The 16,579-nt window shown below is 44.2% G+C and overlaps 1 protein-coding gene across 1 annotated transcript; it reads right to left on the minus strand.

Moving 5' to 3' along the window:
• Window positions 1–1,533: 1,533 nt before the first annotated feature.
• Window positions 1,534–6,562, minus strand: MAP1LC3C (microtubule associated protein 1 light chain 3 gamma). Its single transcript, XM_066611480.1, has 4 exons — window positions 6,505–6,562; window positions 5,931–5,986; window positions 5,589–5,695; window positions 1,534–1,744 (listed from the first exon to the last, which is right to left on the minus strand). Exons 1-4 carry the CDS (start codon window positions 6,560–6,562, stop codon window positions 1,534–1,536), a joined length of 432 nt encoding a protein of 143 aa, XP_066467577.1.
• Between the last annotated feature and the right edge of the window lie 10,017 nt (window positions 6,563–16,579).

Below are 16,579 nucleotides of genomic sequence, written 5' to 3' on the forward strand. Positions count from 1 at the left end.
CAGTCAATCGGCCTTTAAGGGCAACCGAGTTCCAATGAGGTACAGTCATCTTAAACATGACATCACAAGAGGCTGATAGGGTTAGTTTTATCAGCAGGACTTAGCCCCTTGGCTTTTAAACTTTTGAGACCCGTGGTAAGTGTGTGGGGGGGAGGGGCTAAAGCAGCAACAACCCCCAGGATTGCACTGCTGCTAGGGATGGGAAGCTTACCTGCAGCCAGTGCCGGACTCCTGGGGAGCCCTCCACAGGGCTCCCCGCACCAACAAACACCTAAAACAAAAACAAACAAAAAAATGGGCATTTCTGGTTTTGTAACAAAAACTGGAAGTGCCCTTTTTTTTGTTAGTTTTAGATATCTGGAGGCATGGGGAACCCTGTGGAAGGCTCCCGGCTGCAGGTAAGTAAAAAACCCCTCCCATCCCCAGCGGCAACATAATCCTGGGAATCACGTTGCTGCCTTCCCCTGCCCCTTAAGGGGTCAGAGGCAGAGCTTCTCAGGCTGAGACATTGCAACACCCTTGTTTGAGAACCTCTGGCTTAGCCTAACTTTTAACCTCCCCTTGCACTTTGTAAACTACAGTTAGAAGAAACACTTGACAGAGACCATTTTCATACAGTAATCTTATCTTTGACCTAAATCAAGTGATACTGAAGCTCGGAGCAGAATTCCAAAGGCAAACACACAGCCTCCTGTTTAAAAGCTACCAGAGCTTCAAGAATTGCTGCTTCAGCACTAAGGATAACCTCCCCTCCCACGTGATCAGCTGCAAGATGCCAGTTACGTATTTTGCACTCCAATGCTAACGCCATTTAGGGAGCTATGCTCCTCAATATCCTCACCCCTTCTGGCAAATGTTTACAGGCAACATGCAGTAGGAGACACGTGTTGTCTGAAAAGGCCTATCATGAGCCATAGATCTACCCTCATTATAAAATCTACTTTCCTGTGTTTGGTGACAGCAAACCAAGTTCCTGTTTGTGATGTGGGGAAAAGAAAAAATATTCTGGAAAGCCACCCTTATAGAGGGTCTTCCTCTTGGAGGAAGATAAAAAGAACAGGTATAAAGAAAGGACAGAAAGAGTTCCTCCTCATCTTGCACTACTCAACAATGCAGATTAGAAACCAGGAGTGCTGCAATGACCACAAACCCATTTGTAAATTTTGGGTGCACTTATACCTAGCTGTAAAGCAGACCATTCTCACCCAGGTCATTTCACCTGGTCTTAAGTTCATTTATTTGCATTTCACCCATCTTCAGCTTTAGCAGCACCCTTAAAAACAGTTACATACTTTTAAATTAAGACCGATACCTACCCCCACTCCTTTGGGGGAGGGAAGCAGCCATTCAAATACAGAATACATGTCCATGTCATTTGTTCAGGATGGTTTTTTCCACCTCTTGGTGCTCGGGTTGGTCCTGCCAACTCCTGGACCAATAATCCTCTAGAATCAACATGCACACAGCATCTTTCATCTTCAACTCATTCAATGGTTCACATCTCAGCTTCAAGCTACAGCTGCCAACACACACTTATGTTTTTAGGAGACATTCCTTACGTTCCCCTTCGCCAAGAGCTGGGAGGCATCCAAACATTTCCTGGGAAGCATAAGTCATGTACACAAAGCCATCTTCATCTTTGTAATCCTGGTATACTTCTGCCAGAGTCAGAGACATACTGGCTAAACTCTTGTTGTTTACCAGCAGGTAGAAAGCTTGTGTAGCACTCAGTGCCATTCTGCTCCTGAATTAAAGAAAAAAAAATTATAAAAAACAGAAGTCCTCATTTTCTACTGCAAGATGTCACTGCAATTCAGGACCCAGCAAAACTAGACACTGGCAGACACTCCAACCATGCTGGTCATACTAACCTCCTGGCCAACTCACACATTGCTTTTTGGACTCAAAAGCAAAGGGGCAACATTCATGAATGACAACACCAATTATAAATTGCATGTGTATGTCACCCAATTTTCCTGCAATACATACAGAGCAGGTGCTTGAGCCTCTCTCATTCATCACCACCTATGTGTATATTATGGGGAAAGCATCTTTTAAATGGAAAGCACCAACTGCTTAAGGAAGGCCTCCATTTTGTTATTTAGACTCTGCTAATTTTGCATTCAAAACATGAATCAGCTGCAAGTTCAGTTCAGTTCAGTAAGACCTTTATTGGCATAAAATACAGAGAAAGAACAGAACAAAACAGGAATATACAAATACAACACAACATAAGCATAAACATCAGTCGCTGCCCAGAGTCCCAGGGCTCTGCCTGGCTATTACCCCAGATAAAAAGGAAGCAACATTATCCAGAGTCTCAGGATCAGGAGTGGAAAGGAGAGACTGAAGCATGGTTGAATCCCCCCAGCCCTGCATCCTAGCTAACAATGGACCTAGAAATTTATTGCGTGACACATCATGTAGCGGGCAGTAAAAAAAGGTATGCATTAAAGTCTCAACGCAATCCCTACCACACTTGCATTTCCTCTCTAAGTAGGGGATACCACTGAACCTGCCCGTTAACAAGGCTGATGGAAGAGCGTTACACCTTGCCAGTGTGAAAGCTCTCCGGCTGCAAGTGCAACATGACTGGCAAGGAGCAAAACGCTTTTCACATCTGTTCAAACTAGGGTAGCCATAACCCCAAGCATGAAGTATGGGTCCCAAATAGGAAGACTGAGTAGGAAGACTGCCCTGGATCCTGTAAGTCAGTAGTTGTTCACACAGGTTTGCTGACATTTGGCAGATCAGAACTGCCACGTATGTACAGGAGGCATATTGCCATGAAGCTTACCGAGACTCGAGTATAAAATATTCGAATACATATGATTACATCACACACTTCTACAATGCATTCACAGTATGGGTTGATTGGCAGGTTTACCTACAGTATTAAACTTGAACATCAAGACTGGTAATTAACTACCTTTGTGTATGTAGCCACAGAACAGGCTAGAACCAAACTCATTTTTCCTCCCCAGTTTAATCTATCTTTTTATAAGAACTAGTAGTCACTGTTTTCTGCAGCAGCTATATTAAAGACCCAATCCTATCCAACTTTCCAGCAACAATGCAGCTGCAATGCAGCCCGGAGATAAGAGAACAAACCTTCCCTTACCTTGAGGAGGCTTCAGTGAACATCCCACCAATGTAGGATGCAGCTCACATCTCATTGGCATGACTACCTCAGCAATGGAAAGCTGCATAGGACTGGGCCCTAAATCTGAGTCCCATCCTTCCTCCAATAAACTCAATATAGTGTTTCATTTTCTCAAATTAGGCTGCAATCCTAACCACACTTTCCTGAGAGTAAGCCCCATTGAACAAAATAGGACTTCTTTCTGAGTAGACCTGGTTAGGATTGTGCCCTTAGATTGGTACTTTTCACATTACTCTTAGCCTGAATACCCAAGATATTTATTTATAGAATTTATATCCTGTCTTTCTATCTCAAGTATACATATTTGTTAAGTATACACTTTTCAGGGAGCCACAATTTGCTTCAGCTCTCAAAATACAATCTATGGCAAACCTAGGTTAGCCATTATGGGCGAAGCTGACCCGAGAATCCCCATTTAGGGAGCTATGCTCCTCAACTCCTAAGGATTTGAACCTGGTCGTCCCAAATCAAAACCTAGCATTCCAGCCACTACCAGATATGGGCTCCAAATGGTTCCTTAAGGTGTGACATCAGAGCTAAAGTCCTATTCGGGCATATCCATGGATCCACTTATCTGTGGATCGGGTCCAGCTCTCCCATCTGTGCCCCCTCCAGAGGCAAGGGAAAGGGGGGGTCCTCTGAGCCCAGCAGAGGCAGCTGACATTTTTTCAGACTGAGCCTGACAGCGAGAAAAATCACTTCCAGTTTCTCTGTGAAACCAGAAGTGATGTTTTAATGCCTTATAAGGTATTAGGAGACCCTCCAGAGGTGAGGGGAGCAGAGCTCCCCTTGGCTGTGGAGGGGGGACACACGTTCGCTCGTATCTGCAGTTTCACTTAACCACATGGGGTGGGGTTCCAGAACAGAATTCTAAACTATGGCTAAAAGGATCATGAAGAAGTCATGGTGAGCCTTGGGCTTACATGCTCTACTGTCCTTTGGTACATGAGGGTAGGAAGTTCAAAGAATCCATGAATATTCTTCATATTCATCCAGACGTGAAACTGTGGTTCATTTACAAAAGGCACCTAGAAGGCTGCATTCACCCCCTCTTCCCCATACATAAAAGCAAAGCACAAAGCCTGAGGCTCATTCATGATTGTCTGAGTTTGGTCACTCTTTTTACTCCAGTTTCAGCAGAAGCCTGCGCTGCATATTCAAGGTGTTGGAACAGAGAAGGCAAACAGTCCACGTCGCAGAGGCTTGTCAGTTTGCTTAGGCTTAAGAGCAGATTACTGAAAAGTCACAGTGGATTTGCCAAGTCAAATATTGCAAAGAAAAATTCTTGTAGCTCAGAACAACTTGGGGGCATAATTTTCTTGCTTTGCACACACATGTTTGAAGGATGCAGCAAGAAAAAAAGTCACAAGCTTTGGAGCTCACAAATGAGAAAGAAGCATGGCATATAAGTCAGTCTCTCTTAAAGTATATGAAGCTTATTATTAGGAGTTTTCAGCATTACAATCCTATGTAGAGTTACTTGGAAGTAAGCCACACTGCACTTAGCAAGACTTACTTCCAAGGAGACATGTAAAGGACTGCACCATAAAGCTCTAAGAGTCATCACTTTTTTTGAATTCTGAAGCAATGCTTGGCAATATACTATAATGATTAAATGCTAAAGATCCAACCTATAGCACCTCCAGCAAAAATCATTTTTAGAGGGAAGGTGCTCTACCCTTGGAGAATTAGATTGCACATTTGTCTAATTCTGATGCACGAATGCAGCTCCTTATCTGTCCTGGGGAAGGGTGTAGGCCCGGGAATAAATGCCAACATTCCCAACTTGGTCAGAGGAGTCCACTAAATATTTGGAACAAGGAGCCAAAGAACACTACAAGAGTTCTACACAGCCCAGGGGTCTTTCGGAGTTGCCATGAGTGATTTGTGGGCTGCTCAAGAAATTCAAATAATTTATGAAACTGAAAAGGAACTACCCATGTTTCAACAAAGGCAAATAATGCTTACTGAGCAGGCGCTCTTTGGATTCTGTTGTACGCTTTAAAGTGGGAGTAGAATAGAAGAGAAAGATCCAAACCCTTACAAATGGTATTTGCCAATTTCGGAAGTTTGGGAACTGCAAACCCATAGTTTGGGTGTATTGTAGGAGACGCCTGCATCCTTGAAGCAAAATTCTAAGAGAAGCCTTCTTAAAAATAGAGGTGGGAAGAAAATATATGGATCTAGTGTAGATTTCAATTTAACAGCCTCATGCAGACAGGGAAGTTTGCAAAAAACTTCAAATCTCATCAAAAGAATGGGAGGGGGGGAGTCACAGAAAGGTGACAGGTTACATAGCACATATTATCACATACTTTCCAAGTTTTTTCAGAACTCCTGCAGCAAAAATAGACCACAGGCAAGAGCATACACAGAAGCATAGATGCCAAGAAAACTGGCTGTCCATCACTGGATTGCTACATACCTAATAATGGTTATAAACTGCATCATGGTCAGCTCCTGGGGCACCAGAAACTTTGTTTTGTCTAGTAGTGGAAGATACTTTTCTTTCTGGTACCTTTCAACAATGACCTGTTTATAAGAAAGCAAATGGGTTTTAAAGCAAAGTAAAAACAGATTATCTTCCTACTAGTTTCCAGGAACTAAAGTTGCACTCTTCAGCATGCTTACTAGGGAGTAAATTCCATTTACATAGATGGGACTTGCCTTGTAAACATGCATCTGAATAGCTATACCCAAGTTTTACATTATATAAAAAGTCATGAGCAAATCAAGAGGACGGATTGCATAGATAGAGTGTACTTACTGGGACTTTTGTGGGAAATTTCCCCCGAATACCTGCCACTTCTTCCACTCTGGTTGCTGGGAGGGGGGGAGAAAGAGCAAGGATCATTCATCTGCATTACTTCGGCTGCAAGCCCCATACAGTGAGCTGGGAGTAAGTCTCACGGAACTCATGAGCAGTTGCTTCCAAGAAGGCATGCCCAGGACTGCTCATTCAAACACCCAATCCTGCACAGTTCTCTCCAAGTAGACCCCTTTCAAATTAATGGGGGTTGCTTCCAAGAGAGAGCTCTATGGCACCCCAGGGGCTTGAACAGACCCAGCCTACACATGCACAGCACAATCGCGCAGGCTTCATCAGAAGCAAGTCCCACAACGCTCAGTAGGGTTTACTCCCAGGTAAGCATGCAGAGGACTGCAGTCTATAGAAGTGGGACATGCTCTACCCAATGCTAACCCTATTTACCAGGGAGTAAACTCCATTGCTCTCAATAGGATTTCCAAATAAGCATGCACCCAGGTTTACAGCGCGACTATAGCTGGGAAAGGAGTGCTATAATGGGGGGGACACGACATCTCAGTCTCCCATCACTTACCAAAACTCTTTCTGTGCTTGAAAGGTCTCACGGGCTGGCAGCTGTGTAAAGTTTGCATCTTGTCCCTTGGGCTGCTTGCCCCCAAACTGCCACTCCTGCCCCACAGCGGCTGCCCTCCAACTGCAAGGCTGCTTTTGCAACCCCCCCTTATAAAGACCTGGCTGGGACGCCAGCCTCGTTCCCTGCCCTGCTCGTAGCAAGGGGGTGGGGTCAGTCTGGTGCAAGCCAAGATCGGGAGTCCCACCCCTCGTAGCGACGAGGCAGCGCTTAAGCCGCGCGTCTGCCAGAGGAGGTGTTCGGTCTCTGCCCCGCAGGCACCACACTGCTCGCTTCTTTGGCTCTTACTAGCCGGGAAATCTTTGAGCCAGGCAAGAATCTACATTCAAGTGCTCATTCTTTAGGTCGCAGACCTGTTCACACTTACTTGGGAGTAAGCCTCATTGACTCTAATGGAACTTTCTTCGGACTAGACATGCCTAGAATTGGGCTGTAAGGCTACAATCTTATCCACACTTACCTGGGAATAAACCTCATTGAGTATAATGGGATTTTCTTCTGAGTAGACACGCATAGGCTTGGGCTCCCAACCAACCTGCACTGAAGTAGCCAGTGGCGTAGCTAAGGGGGTGCAGGGGCTAGCAGTTGCACCAGGCATCAAGCTTTAGGGGGGGGGGCTGAGCTTGACACTAGTGACCAAAATTGTGAAAATCTTAGTATGTATGAATAATAGCATCCTGTTATATATCATTGGAAAGGTAATTTAATGGTGAATGCAATGAAGTAAACTGCATTAGAATATCTGTATTCTAACAAATGTTATGGCCAAGTAACCATAACATGAAAACACAACTGCCTTATGGAATAAAAAGTGGATTTTTTTAAACTCAAAACTGACCTATGAAACTGATTGTTCTGAGAGGCAATGACGTTATTATGTTATTGACATGTTGCAATGACATATTATCATGATACAGCATAAAATAAAAAAGGTGTTAATATGAGTCAGCTCTCATTTCCTTGTATCATAGTACAGTTTCCCCTGCTAATTGTGTAAAAAGGCACTTTTTCAAGTGGTGCCTCTCTTTTATTTAGCAAGGAGAGAATAACCATCCATCTTCACCCCACCACTGTATCTGACCAATAAGGGGCATACTTTTTATTTGTTTACTGAATTAAATTTAATTTTGTCTGTGTTGGGGGCTACAAATCTTCTTTGACCCCAGGTAGCAGATAGATGCCTTAGCTATGCCACTGACTGAGGGGAGGCAGCAGAGCAAGTGGCTGGGGAGGTGGTGGGTTCCTCCCATTTTTCACTTTTTAAAAAGCCAGGGTGTGATGTCACTTCCTGTTGTGACATCACTTCTGGGGCAACATTTTGAGCTTGGCACTGGGCTACATGATCATTAGCTACGCCACTGGAAGTAGCAAAAAGACACCACCAGTAAGACACTGATCCAGGAGTGTCTGCAGATAGGAAAGCAGTTCTGCGGACACCACTGAGGGCAACCAAATTGTGTGTGTCTCCACTGTTGCAAGAGTTGCCCAGATCAGCTAAAGCGCCTTCAGTCCAGCCTTCTGCCATGTGATGGAGAGAGTTTTCAGCAGCCAGGGTTCCTGTACTTTTAAGAGCTGCTAAGACAGAACCACACCCAGGACAGTGGTTCTCACACATTTAGCCCAGGATCCACTTTTTAGAATGAGAATCTGTCAGGACCTACTGGAAGTGATATGACCAGAAGTTACATCATCAAGCAGGAAAATTTTTAATAATCCCTAGGCTGCAATCCTACCCACACTTATCCAGGAGTAAGTCCCATTGAGTATCATTGTTCAAAGAATATACATAGTAGTTTGTTCAAAGTACAGGTCTGTAACATTTGCCCAAATGCAGTCACATACCATGATAGCATCAAGTCTAATATATTAAAAATAAAATAGTGACATGAATGGGGACCCATCTGAAATTGGCTTGCGACCCACCTAGCGGGTCCCCACCCACACTTTGAGAAACACTACTTCAGGAATAGCCACCCTTGGTGGAATTCTCATGGCCGTCCAGTCGTAAACAGGCAGCAGGAATCCATTCAGGATCTCCTATTTTAGTGTATAGAAGTCTTTGCTTCTGCATTTAGACTAGACCAGTGGTTTCCAAACTTTTTAGCACCAGGACCCATTTTTTAAAATGACGCTCTATCGGGACTCACCTAGGTTTGCCAGACTTTTAAAAAGGGAGATGTAGAAATATTTTATTTATTTACATGTAATAATAACCAGAAAAAATAGTCTCACACATTTGTCTCCCTATATTCATGCTTGCAAACTGCAGGAGCTCAGCTTCTTGAAAAGCAATTGGCAGCTATCTTGCACGCTGCAGGAGCTGAGCTCTTTGCAGGGTAATTAGCAGCTACAGTATCTGATTGTTGGATAGCCTCAAGGATTGAGGCAATTAGTTATCTCATCTTTCCATCCCCCTTTGGTGACACAGTGGATACCAGCCCACAGTTTGGGAACCACTAGATTAGACCTTTGGTCAGATCCTAGTATGAAGAATTCAGGACTTGCTAGAGCCACAGAGAACTGGGTTCAAGCCTTCCTTAACCATCAAGTGCAGTAGGTGATTTTGGACCAGACCCTATCTCCAGATCTTTCAGCCTAACTTGCTTCATGTGGTTGTTTGTTGGCATGGAAAAGAGGAAGAAGGGTGGGATAAAATGTAATACAATAAATAGAACCTGCCTCTCACTCTCACTTTCTGCCATGCTGTTCCCTTTGCCTACAACTGTTTCTCTTCTTTTTTTTATGAGGCTTTACTTCCTCATCTCACCCCACCCCCCACTTCTTCCATATCACCATAGCTTCTCAGGTTGGTATTTGTTAATGAAATCTCAATCTTGGCTTGCCCTGCCTGTATCAAATAGGCACTAATGAAAGCAATGCCCCTTGCAATTCCTTTATCACGCTCTGCCCCCTTTATCGTCTTCCCCCTTTCTCTTACTAATTGCAATCAGTTGGGCAGTGCCATTTTTGCCTGATGATCTGATAATTAATAGTTTGCCTTTTATCAGAATGGAGGGCTAATGGCAAGCTAATGGTGAGATGAAGATTTGTGTTTCTGTGTCTATATAGCCTGGAGTGATCTCATTGACTGAAATGGTAGGCGTAGAGGGGGCTGCCTTATACTGAGACAGATCAATAGTCCAGCTAGCTCAGTATTGCTGGCACTGATTGGTAGAGGGCCTCCAGGGTTTCTAGACTGAGGTTTTTCCAACCCGGTTCAGCTTGTGGTCCATTGAGACTTTTGCAGTGCAGTCTAGGCAGGTCTACTCAGAAGTGAGGAAAGTATAGAATTGCAACCCTAGATCTTTTTCACCCCAGCTGCTGCCAAGCTAGGTTCCCCCCACCCCTTTCAGGTTTAAGTCATTTCTGCCCAACGTTGCATATATGCAACAGGAACCAAATGTGTACACCTGTGGGCCAGGCAAAAATGGATTATGTTTGGGCATAAGGCAGTGCACAATTTCAAGTTTTTCTCCACTCTCATGATGACTGGAAATTTTAATTTCAACCCCAACAATAATGCTTATTTCCTGTGCATGTTTCCTTGGAAGTAAGTCCCACTGTGTTCAATGGGACTTACTCTCAGATAAGTGACCCAAAATGCACTTAAGGGACCAGCTGTAGCTAGCTTCTCTGCCATTTGTTTGTCATGACTGTAGATTTTTTCACATGGTATGGTTAACAAAGGTTGCTCAGAACTGGTTTTCAATGAACAAGACTGAAGTGGGTTCCTGTTCTTTGCTAGAGCCACTATCAGGACACAGTCTATTCTTAAGTGCCCTTGACACTTAAATTTTTCCAGCCCAGTTCAGCTTAAGTGCCCTTAAGACACTTAAATCTTTCTAACAGCAGAGGAGCCAGTTCCATCTAGCGGTACTTATTTTTTCTTCTTCTTTTACAGGCTCATTCAAACAGCTTTGCAAGTGAATTTAGCTGAGGTGTTAACTGCATCTTAAATGATTCCTCCTGTCACAACCCATCTTATTAGTGGCAAACAATATTTTATTGAGCTGTAACTTGCAAACGTTCACGCAAGATCTGTGCTCATGCATTTATCACATCAAAATTTCAGAAGTTTTTGGCCAGGAGCCATGATGCTATAAAACATTAAACACTGGCGGAGGAAAAAGAGTCTCACAAAGAAAAAACTCTTTAAAAGCCAGGCGAAGGTATTGTCGTGACTGGCTCTCTCCCAACCTGTGCCCATTTACTACAGTGTCTGAAGTGACCCTTTGTGCATACTGTTGGTGTGCATGGAAGGATCTCCATGTGATCATGGACACTGTAAAGGTTACCTTGCCTCTACCCTGACCTAGTTAGCTGAGCTGCATGCAAACTCTGCATGCAAATCCATTAAGATTTTAATACATAAGAACAACATAATACATAAGAACAACATATGATCCAAACTATCTATATTTGTCAGTACTATAGGTTTGGAAATTGATTATAATGTGTGTGTGTGTGTGTGTGTGTGTGTGTGTGTGTGTGTGTGTGTGTGAGAGAGAGAGAGAGAGAGAGAGAGAGAGAGAGAGAGAGAGAGAATGCAACCTAAGCATATTTGGAGTAAATTCCATTGTTCAGTGGGATAGGTGCTAATAATAATAATAATAATAATAATAATAATAATAATAATAAAGGCATTTATATACCGCCTTTCTTGGTTGTCAGATTTCTCCTCAGACTTTAATTCAAGGCAGTTTACATAGGCAGGCTGTTCTAAATCCCCGTAGGGATTTTTACAATTGAAGAAAGGTTCTATCTTTCAAGAACCGCTCAACATTTCAGATGGATCTTTTATGGTCTGTTATCACTTTCTGGCCTCCAGATTCCTCCCACGCAGGCTGACAAGCAGCTCCTTCATCTCTCCAAGAGCAGGTGGAATAACTCGGCTGGGCTTGTCAGCTGCTTCAAGGTCTCACCATTCACGGTGCCGGTGGCCTCGAACTGGTGACCTTCAGATGTTATCTTCAGGCAAACAGAAGCTCAATCCTCTAGACCAGATGGCAGCATTAGCTTTTGGAAGCATTTAAATAATCTCATAAAGTGACTTTATGAATAGTATTGTTGAGTAAAGAAAAATATTACTGCAACATACTGTAAATGCAGAAAATATCCTTCTAATGAGCACAAGTGCCAGAATTTTTTTTTTGCTGCCTATAAATATTTACTAAATGAACACAAAGTGGAGTTGTGTGTATAGTTTCACAATCAATTGTCACCCTTCCACATGCCAAGAGTACGTCATCTTTCCATTTTGCCCTCATTCAGTTTATTGAAACGTTGAGATTGGTCTTGAATGTTATTCATGGATATCACTACTTCATGGCCACTGGTTGTTGAAAAAAAGAGTTCCGCAGAGATTGCATGAAATCTAAATGAGCGTGTAGCGTACAAGCGTCTTCCAAGACTATTCCAAATGCAACTATAGAATTAGGCTCAAGTCCTTAGCTGGTTGCTTGCATTTTATTGAAAACTATTTCACGAACAGTGTCTTCACAATTGGATAGTTATAGTTAGGACTAAATCCAAAGGAAGATATAGCACCTGTATTTTAATATTTGGGTACATTTCAGAACATTTCAGCTGCTACTTATACTCCTCTCTTCTTTTCCCCTTTTTTAAGAAGTAGGTGCCTGCTTCAGTACTAGGGGAAAAATGGGGGGGGGATAGACTTAGTAGACTTACTACGTCAAAGAGGTTTGGGTGGGGAGGAGGATCACACAGCAAGGCTTTTACTAAAAATGTCAAAAATGAACCTGAGTTTGCCTTTGAATAAGTACTTGTGTCATCAAGATGTTATTTAAAACATTTAGCTATCATAGGGTATTTCCCAACAGTTTAATTAAGCTGAACCTATCAGCTAAGAATTGCTGACTTTATTTGAGATGGAACCCAATGTTATTTGCTAAGTCTTGAACCCAGGCTTAATATTTAACTCCTCTTGGCTTTCCGTCCAGAAATGTCCTAACTTTCAGCCTTGCTATTATATGATTTTTGTTTTCTCAGCATTCATTTCTCCTTTGCAATAAAACGTCTCCCATTCTTTTTGTCTGTCTGTGAATGCAGTAATCAGTGCCTGTAGGGATGTTCAAATCAGTCTGAGCTGCAAGCGTGACACAGAAGAATAGGAAATACAAATTGGTCCAAACAAAATAATTTTGTACTCTGTATCTTAATAGAAAAGTAACAAGGATCCATAAATGGGATCCTAAATATCAGGGCCCATGGGGGTGTGTGTGTGTGTGTGTGTGTGAAAGGGATAATTTGTACTGGGCCCATGATCAAAAAGGGGACCAAAGAGCCAAAGAAGGCCCCAGAAATTTCCTGGGTTCCTATATTTTTCTGTCTCACCTGGACTCGTGCCCATGTGGGATGCTGGATGTGCAGCTGCTCTGCTATCAAAAGTCATACGTGCTAGGCCAAGGAATGCATATATGACACTCTTAAACACGGTGTCAAATCTGGGAGGAAACTGGCCTGCTACAGTAGCTCTTTTGCATGTATATCTGCTGGCCATAAGTGTATAGGAGCTCAGAGACACTGCTGGGGGCTACAGCTGCTGCAGAATTATGTTTTGGTGCAAACAGGACACTTTCCATTTTATTGTAAGCCTAAATATGATGCTAACTTTCTGCAATGATTTTCTGTATTTAAAAGATTTTAGAGAGACTTAGGAGTGTGTTTGGGTTTTCCGTTTCACTATACCTGGCTGCTGATGCTGCCCGGACAGGAAGACCTGGGCTCTGCATTGGGGAGCCTAGTAGATTTGGGCTCCAAAGACTTTTCCAGCTGTTACTACTCTCCCTCTGTTTCACACCCTTCCCACCCGTTCTACCCATCCTTGTCACCACCCTCCTCTGCTCTGTTTCATCCCCCTTCCCCCTTTGGGAAGAGGCCCAAAAGAAACTTTGTACCTCCAATAAAATTCCTCTCAAAGGCCCTGGGGAGAGACGCAGAGGCATGTAATGAGTGCTGGCTTATAGATTGTGAACAGTGATTGATTTGATCAGTGGGCTGCAGCAGTGAGACCCCACTTCATTCTTAGGAAACATCCTTGTAAGAAACCAGAATTGGGAAATACATGCTATCAAAAAGTGTTTTCTGTTAGGGGAACCCTGCTTCCTTGGTTGAAAACCAGAGGTGCAGAACATAGGGAAGAACTCCCTGTGAAAGTTGGAGCGGGGTATCATATGATATGGGCACACCAGTTAGTTTCCTGCGCTCAGAGGGGCAAAGCCACAGAGGAAAGCTCCGGCACTGTTCACTACATGGGCTCCTGAGGTTCCTACAGAGTTGGAAAGTCTACCAGAGGTTGACTGGCAGTGCAGGAAAAGAGACCAGCATGGCTTCCACTATGACAAAAGCCCTGGATTGCATAGAGTGTTTTTCTCTTGTTTGCTTCCTAGCCCCTTGTCAGGGATTCTCTAGCTGAAAATGTGCTGTGCCTGCTACAACTGAGGAAAGATGTGCACAGGTGTGACCAGTGCTAGCATTAAGACAACTAGGCAGCTGCCTAGGGTGCAGATCTCAGGGGGCACAGTACTGGACTCTGAGGGGCACAGTTTTATACAGATTAATTTTTTAACTCATGTAAAAATACCACTGGAAAAATGCAATAAAATGTAGATTTTTAAGATCAATACCACAACATACATAAAACATGTCATGTGTGTGAATTCATTAGGGAAGTCAATGATGTTAGGAATTGTCAGTGGAACAAGAAGAAGGGGCAGGCAAAAAGTAATGCTGGTTTGAAACCATCAAAAAAGATACAAAGATGAACAGTTGAAACAAACACACGCACAGAGTTGGGCCTCTGCATGTGTGGATCAAGTATCCATGGATTCAGTTAACTGTGGATATGGGGTGGGGTGGGGCTACACCCCTGTGCCAATTCCATTACCTCAGGTTTTTTGTATTAGTGCTGGAAGCGCTAAGTGAAATCATTCCTGAAATGATGAGCAACTGAACCAGCCTGCACACTAGATGGAGCCTAACTGAACAGGAAGTGCTTCCTACTAACGTTGAGTTAGTCCCCCTCAGACGTGTAACACGCTGCACCCACGCCCAGGGCAGTGACATTATGACATCACTTGATATCATGTCACGTGACATCACTTCTGGGTTCTCCCTGGAGAAGGGGGCGCTCACTGTAATGGTTTTGTGCCCCCTGTTGGTTTTCCTGTAGAGACTCCCCTAAAAGGAGCCACAGCCAGTGTCCCGGTTCCAGGGAGAACCCATAAGTGACTGCCTTGTACCGCAAGCAAGGCTTGCTCCTACTTGAAGGGGAGCCTCCTTGAGTCTGGCAAAGGTTCTCTCTCTTCAAGGGAGAACCCAGAAGTGGCTGCGTTGTGTTGTGATTCAAGGCAGTCACTTCTGGGTTCTCCCTTGAAGAGAGGTGCTCACTGTGGCTGCTTCTCACCTTTCTCCTGTGAAGGCTCCCCTTCAAGGGGAGTCTCCGTAGGAAAAGCAACAGGGGGTACAAAACAGCTGGTACTTCCTTCTCCGGGGAAAACTCAGAAGTTACTGCCTTATACCACTTGTGGTGCAAGGCATTCACTTTTCTGGCCTCTCCCCAGAAGAGGAGCGCTTGCTGCAGTGGCTTTACATCTCTGTTCCTTCTCCACAAAAAAGGATCAGGGTGTGAAACCACCAGCACCTCCTCCGTAACTAGGGCGGAGCCTGAGGGACAGTCATGTGCCTCCTCTTGGCATAGTAGCCAGGGCAGGTGCCCCTCAGTCTCTGCCCTAGTTATGGCTCTGGTCTCCTGCCTGTACTGTGCAGGCTTATTGACTTTATGTTGCTCTTCAGTTTAGCAAGGAATTCACTTTGTTTAAGGAAGAAACACAAAAACTAAGGTAATGGAATGGGCACAGGGGGCATGGGAACATGTGGGGATTGCTTCAGTATTTGAATAGTGTCCCCCGTAGCCACAGTTTCCGTATCTGTGATGTGTGTAAGTAGTTAGCCTTGCGCAGGGCACAAAAGAGCCTGGCACCAGCCCTGAGCATGCCTCCACGTTGCCTGGAGGAAATGGCAATTTGCTCTTCCCAAGAGGCTGACCTGGGGGTTGGGCACCCCCACAAGCCTTTGAAATGTTTCTTTCCAGTATTAAATGTGATGATGTGGTGGGTCATGACTTCATGGTAAATCTTTTTTAGCCCAGCTTCAGGTGGTATGGGAAGGCGCCTCAGACATCCGGCTGTATCTTTCTTTGGGGTATCAGTTGGTGGAGAGGGTGGGCTGTCTGACAGGTTTGGGATTTCATCGCCTGCCAAACACCAAGTGCTGCTCAAAGAGCAGAGTGAGTCCAAGGATGCTTTTGACAAAGGAGATTGGCACCTAGTGGACACAGAGATATACCAGGCATTAGAACTCCAATTCACTGATGAGCAGAACTGAGCATTGCAGAGAGGCTTCTTCCAGGTGCATACACCCTCCCAAAGAACCCATAATCTCTGCCATGAGATGTGAAAGGGGCTCATCCCTCCAGATACAGGAAGTGATGTCAGGGCTGATGTAGCCACAGAAGGGACCAACACATGGCAGGCGTAATGGTTCTATGATGTCATATCCCCACACCTACAAGGAAAACTGTGGATTTAAGGTTGATGCTATGGGGTAATGGCTCTTTGTGAGCACAGCAAAAGGAACACTGGCTACCACTCAGTGGCGTCGCTAGAGGGGTGCGGGGGGTGCGGGCTGCACTGGGTGACACGCATGGGGGTGATGCGCACTGGGGGGTGACATGCTAAAATCACGATGGTTAGGAGCAACCACATCATGTTATATACCATTGGATGCTGAATTTCGAGTGGTATGCAGTGCAAGAAACCAGAGTGAAATATCTCATTTCTATCAAAAGTTATGGCCCAAAAACCAGAGAACAAAAAATGCACTGAGCCCTATGGAAAGTGAAACTGAGCTGTATCGTGCATTTACTCATGAGTAGGCAAACTTGCTTTCATCCCTTGGAAAGGGCAGGCTGAGACGAATCCAACGACACCAGAATGGT

This window comes from Tiliqua scincoides, chromosome 1 (genome assembly GCF_035046505.1).
Source record: "Tiliqua scincoides isolate rTilSci1 chromosome 1, rTilSci1.hap2, whole genome shotgun sequence".
Lineage (NCBI taxonomy): Eukaryota > Metazoa > Chordata > Lepidosauria > Squamata > Scincidae > Tiliqua > Tiliqua scincoides.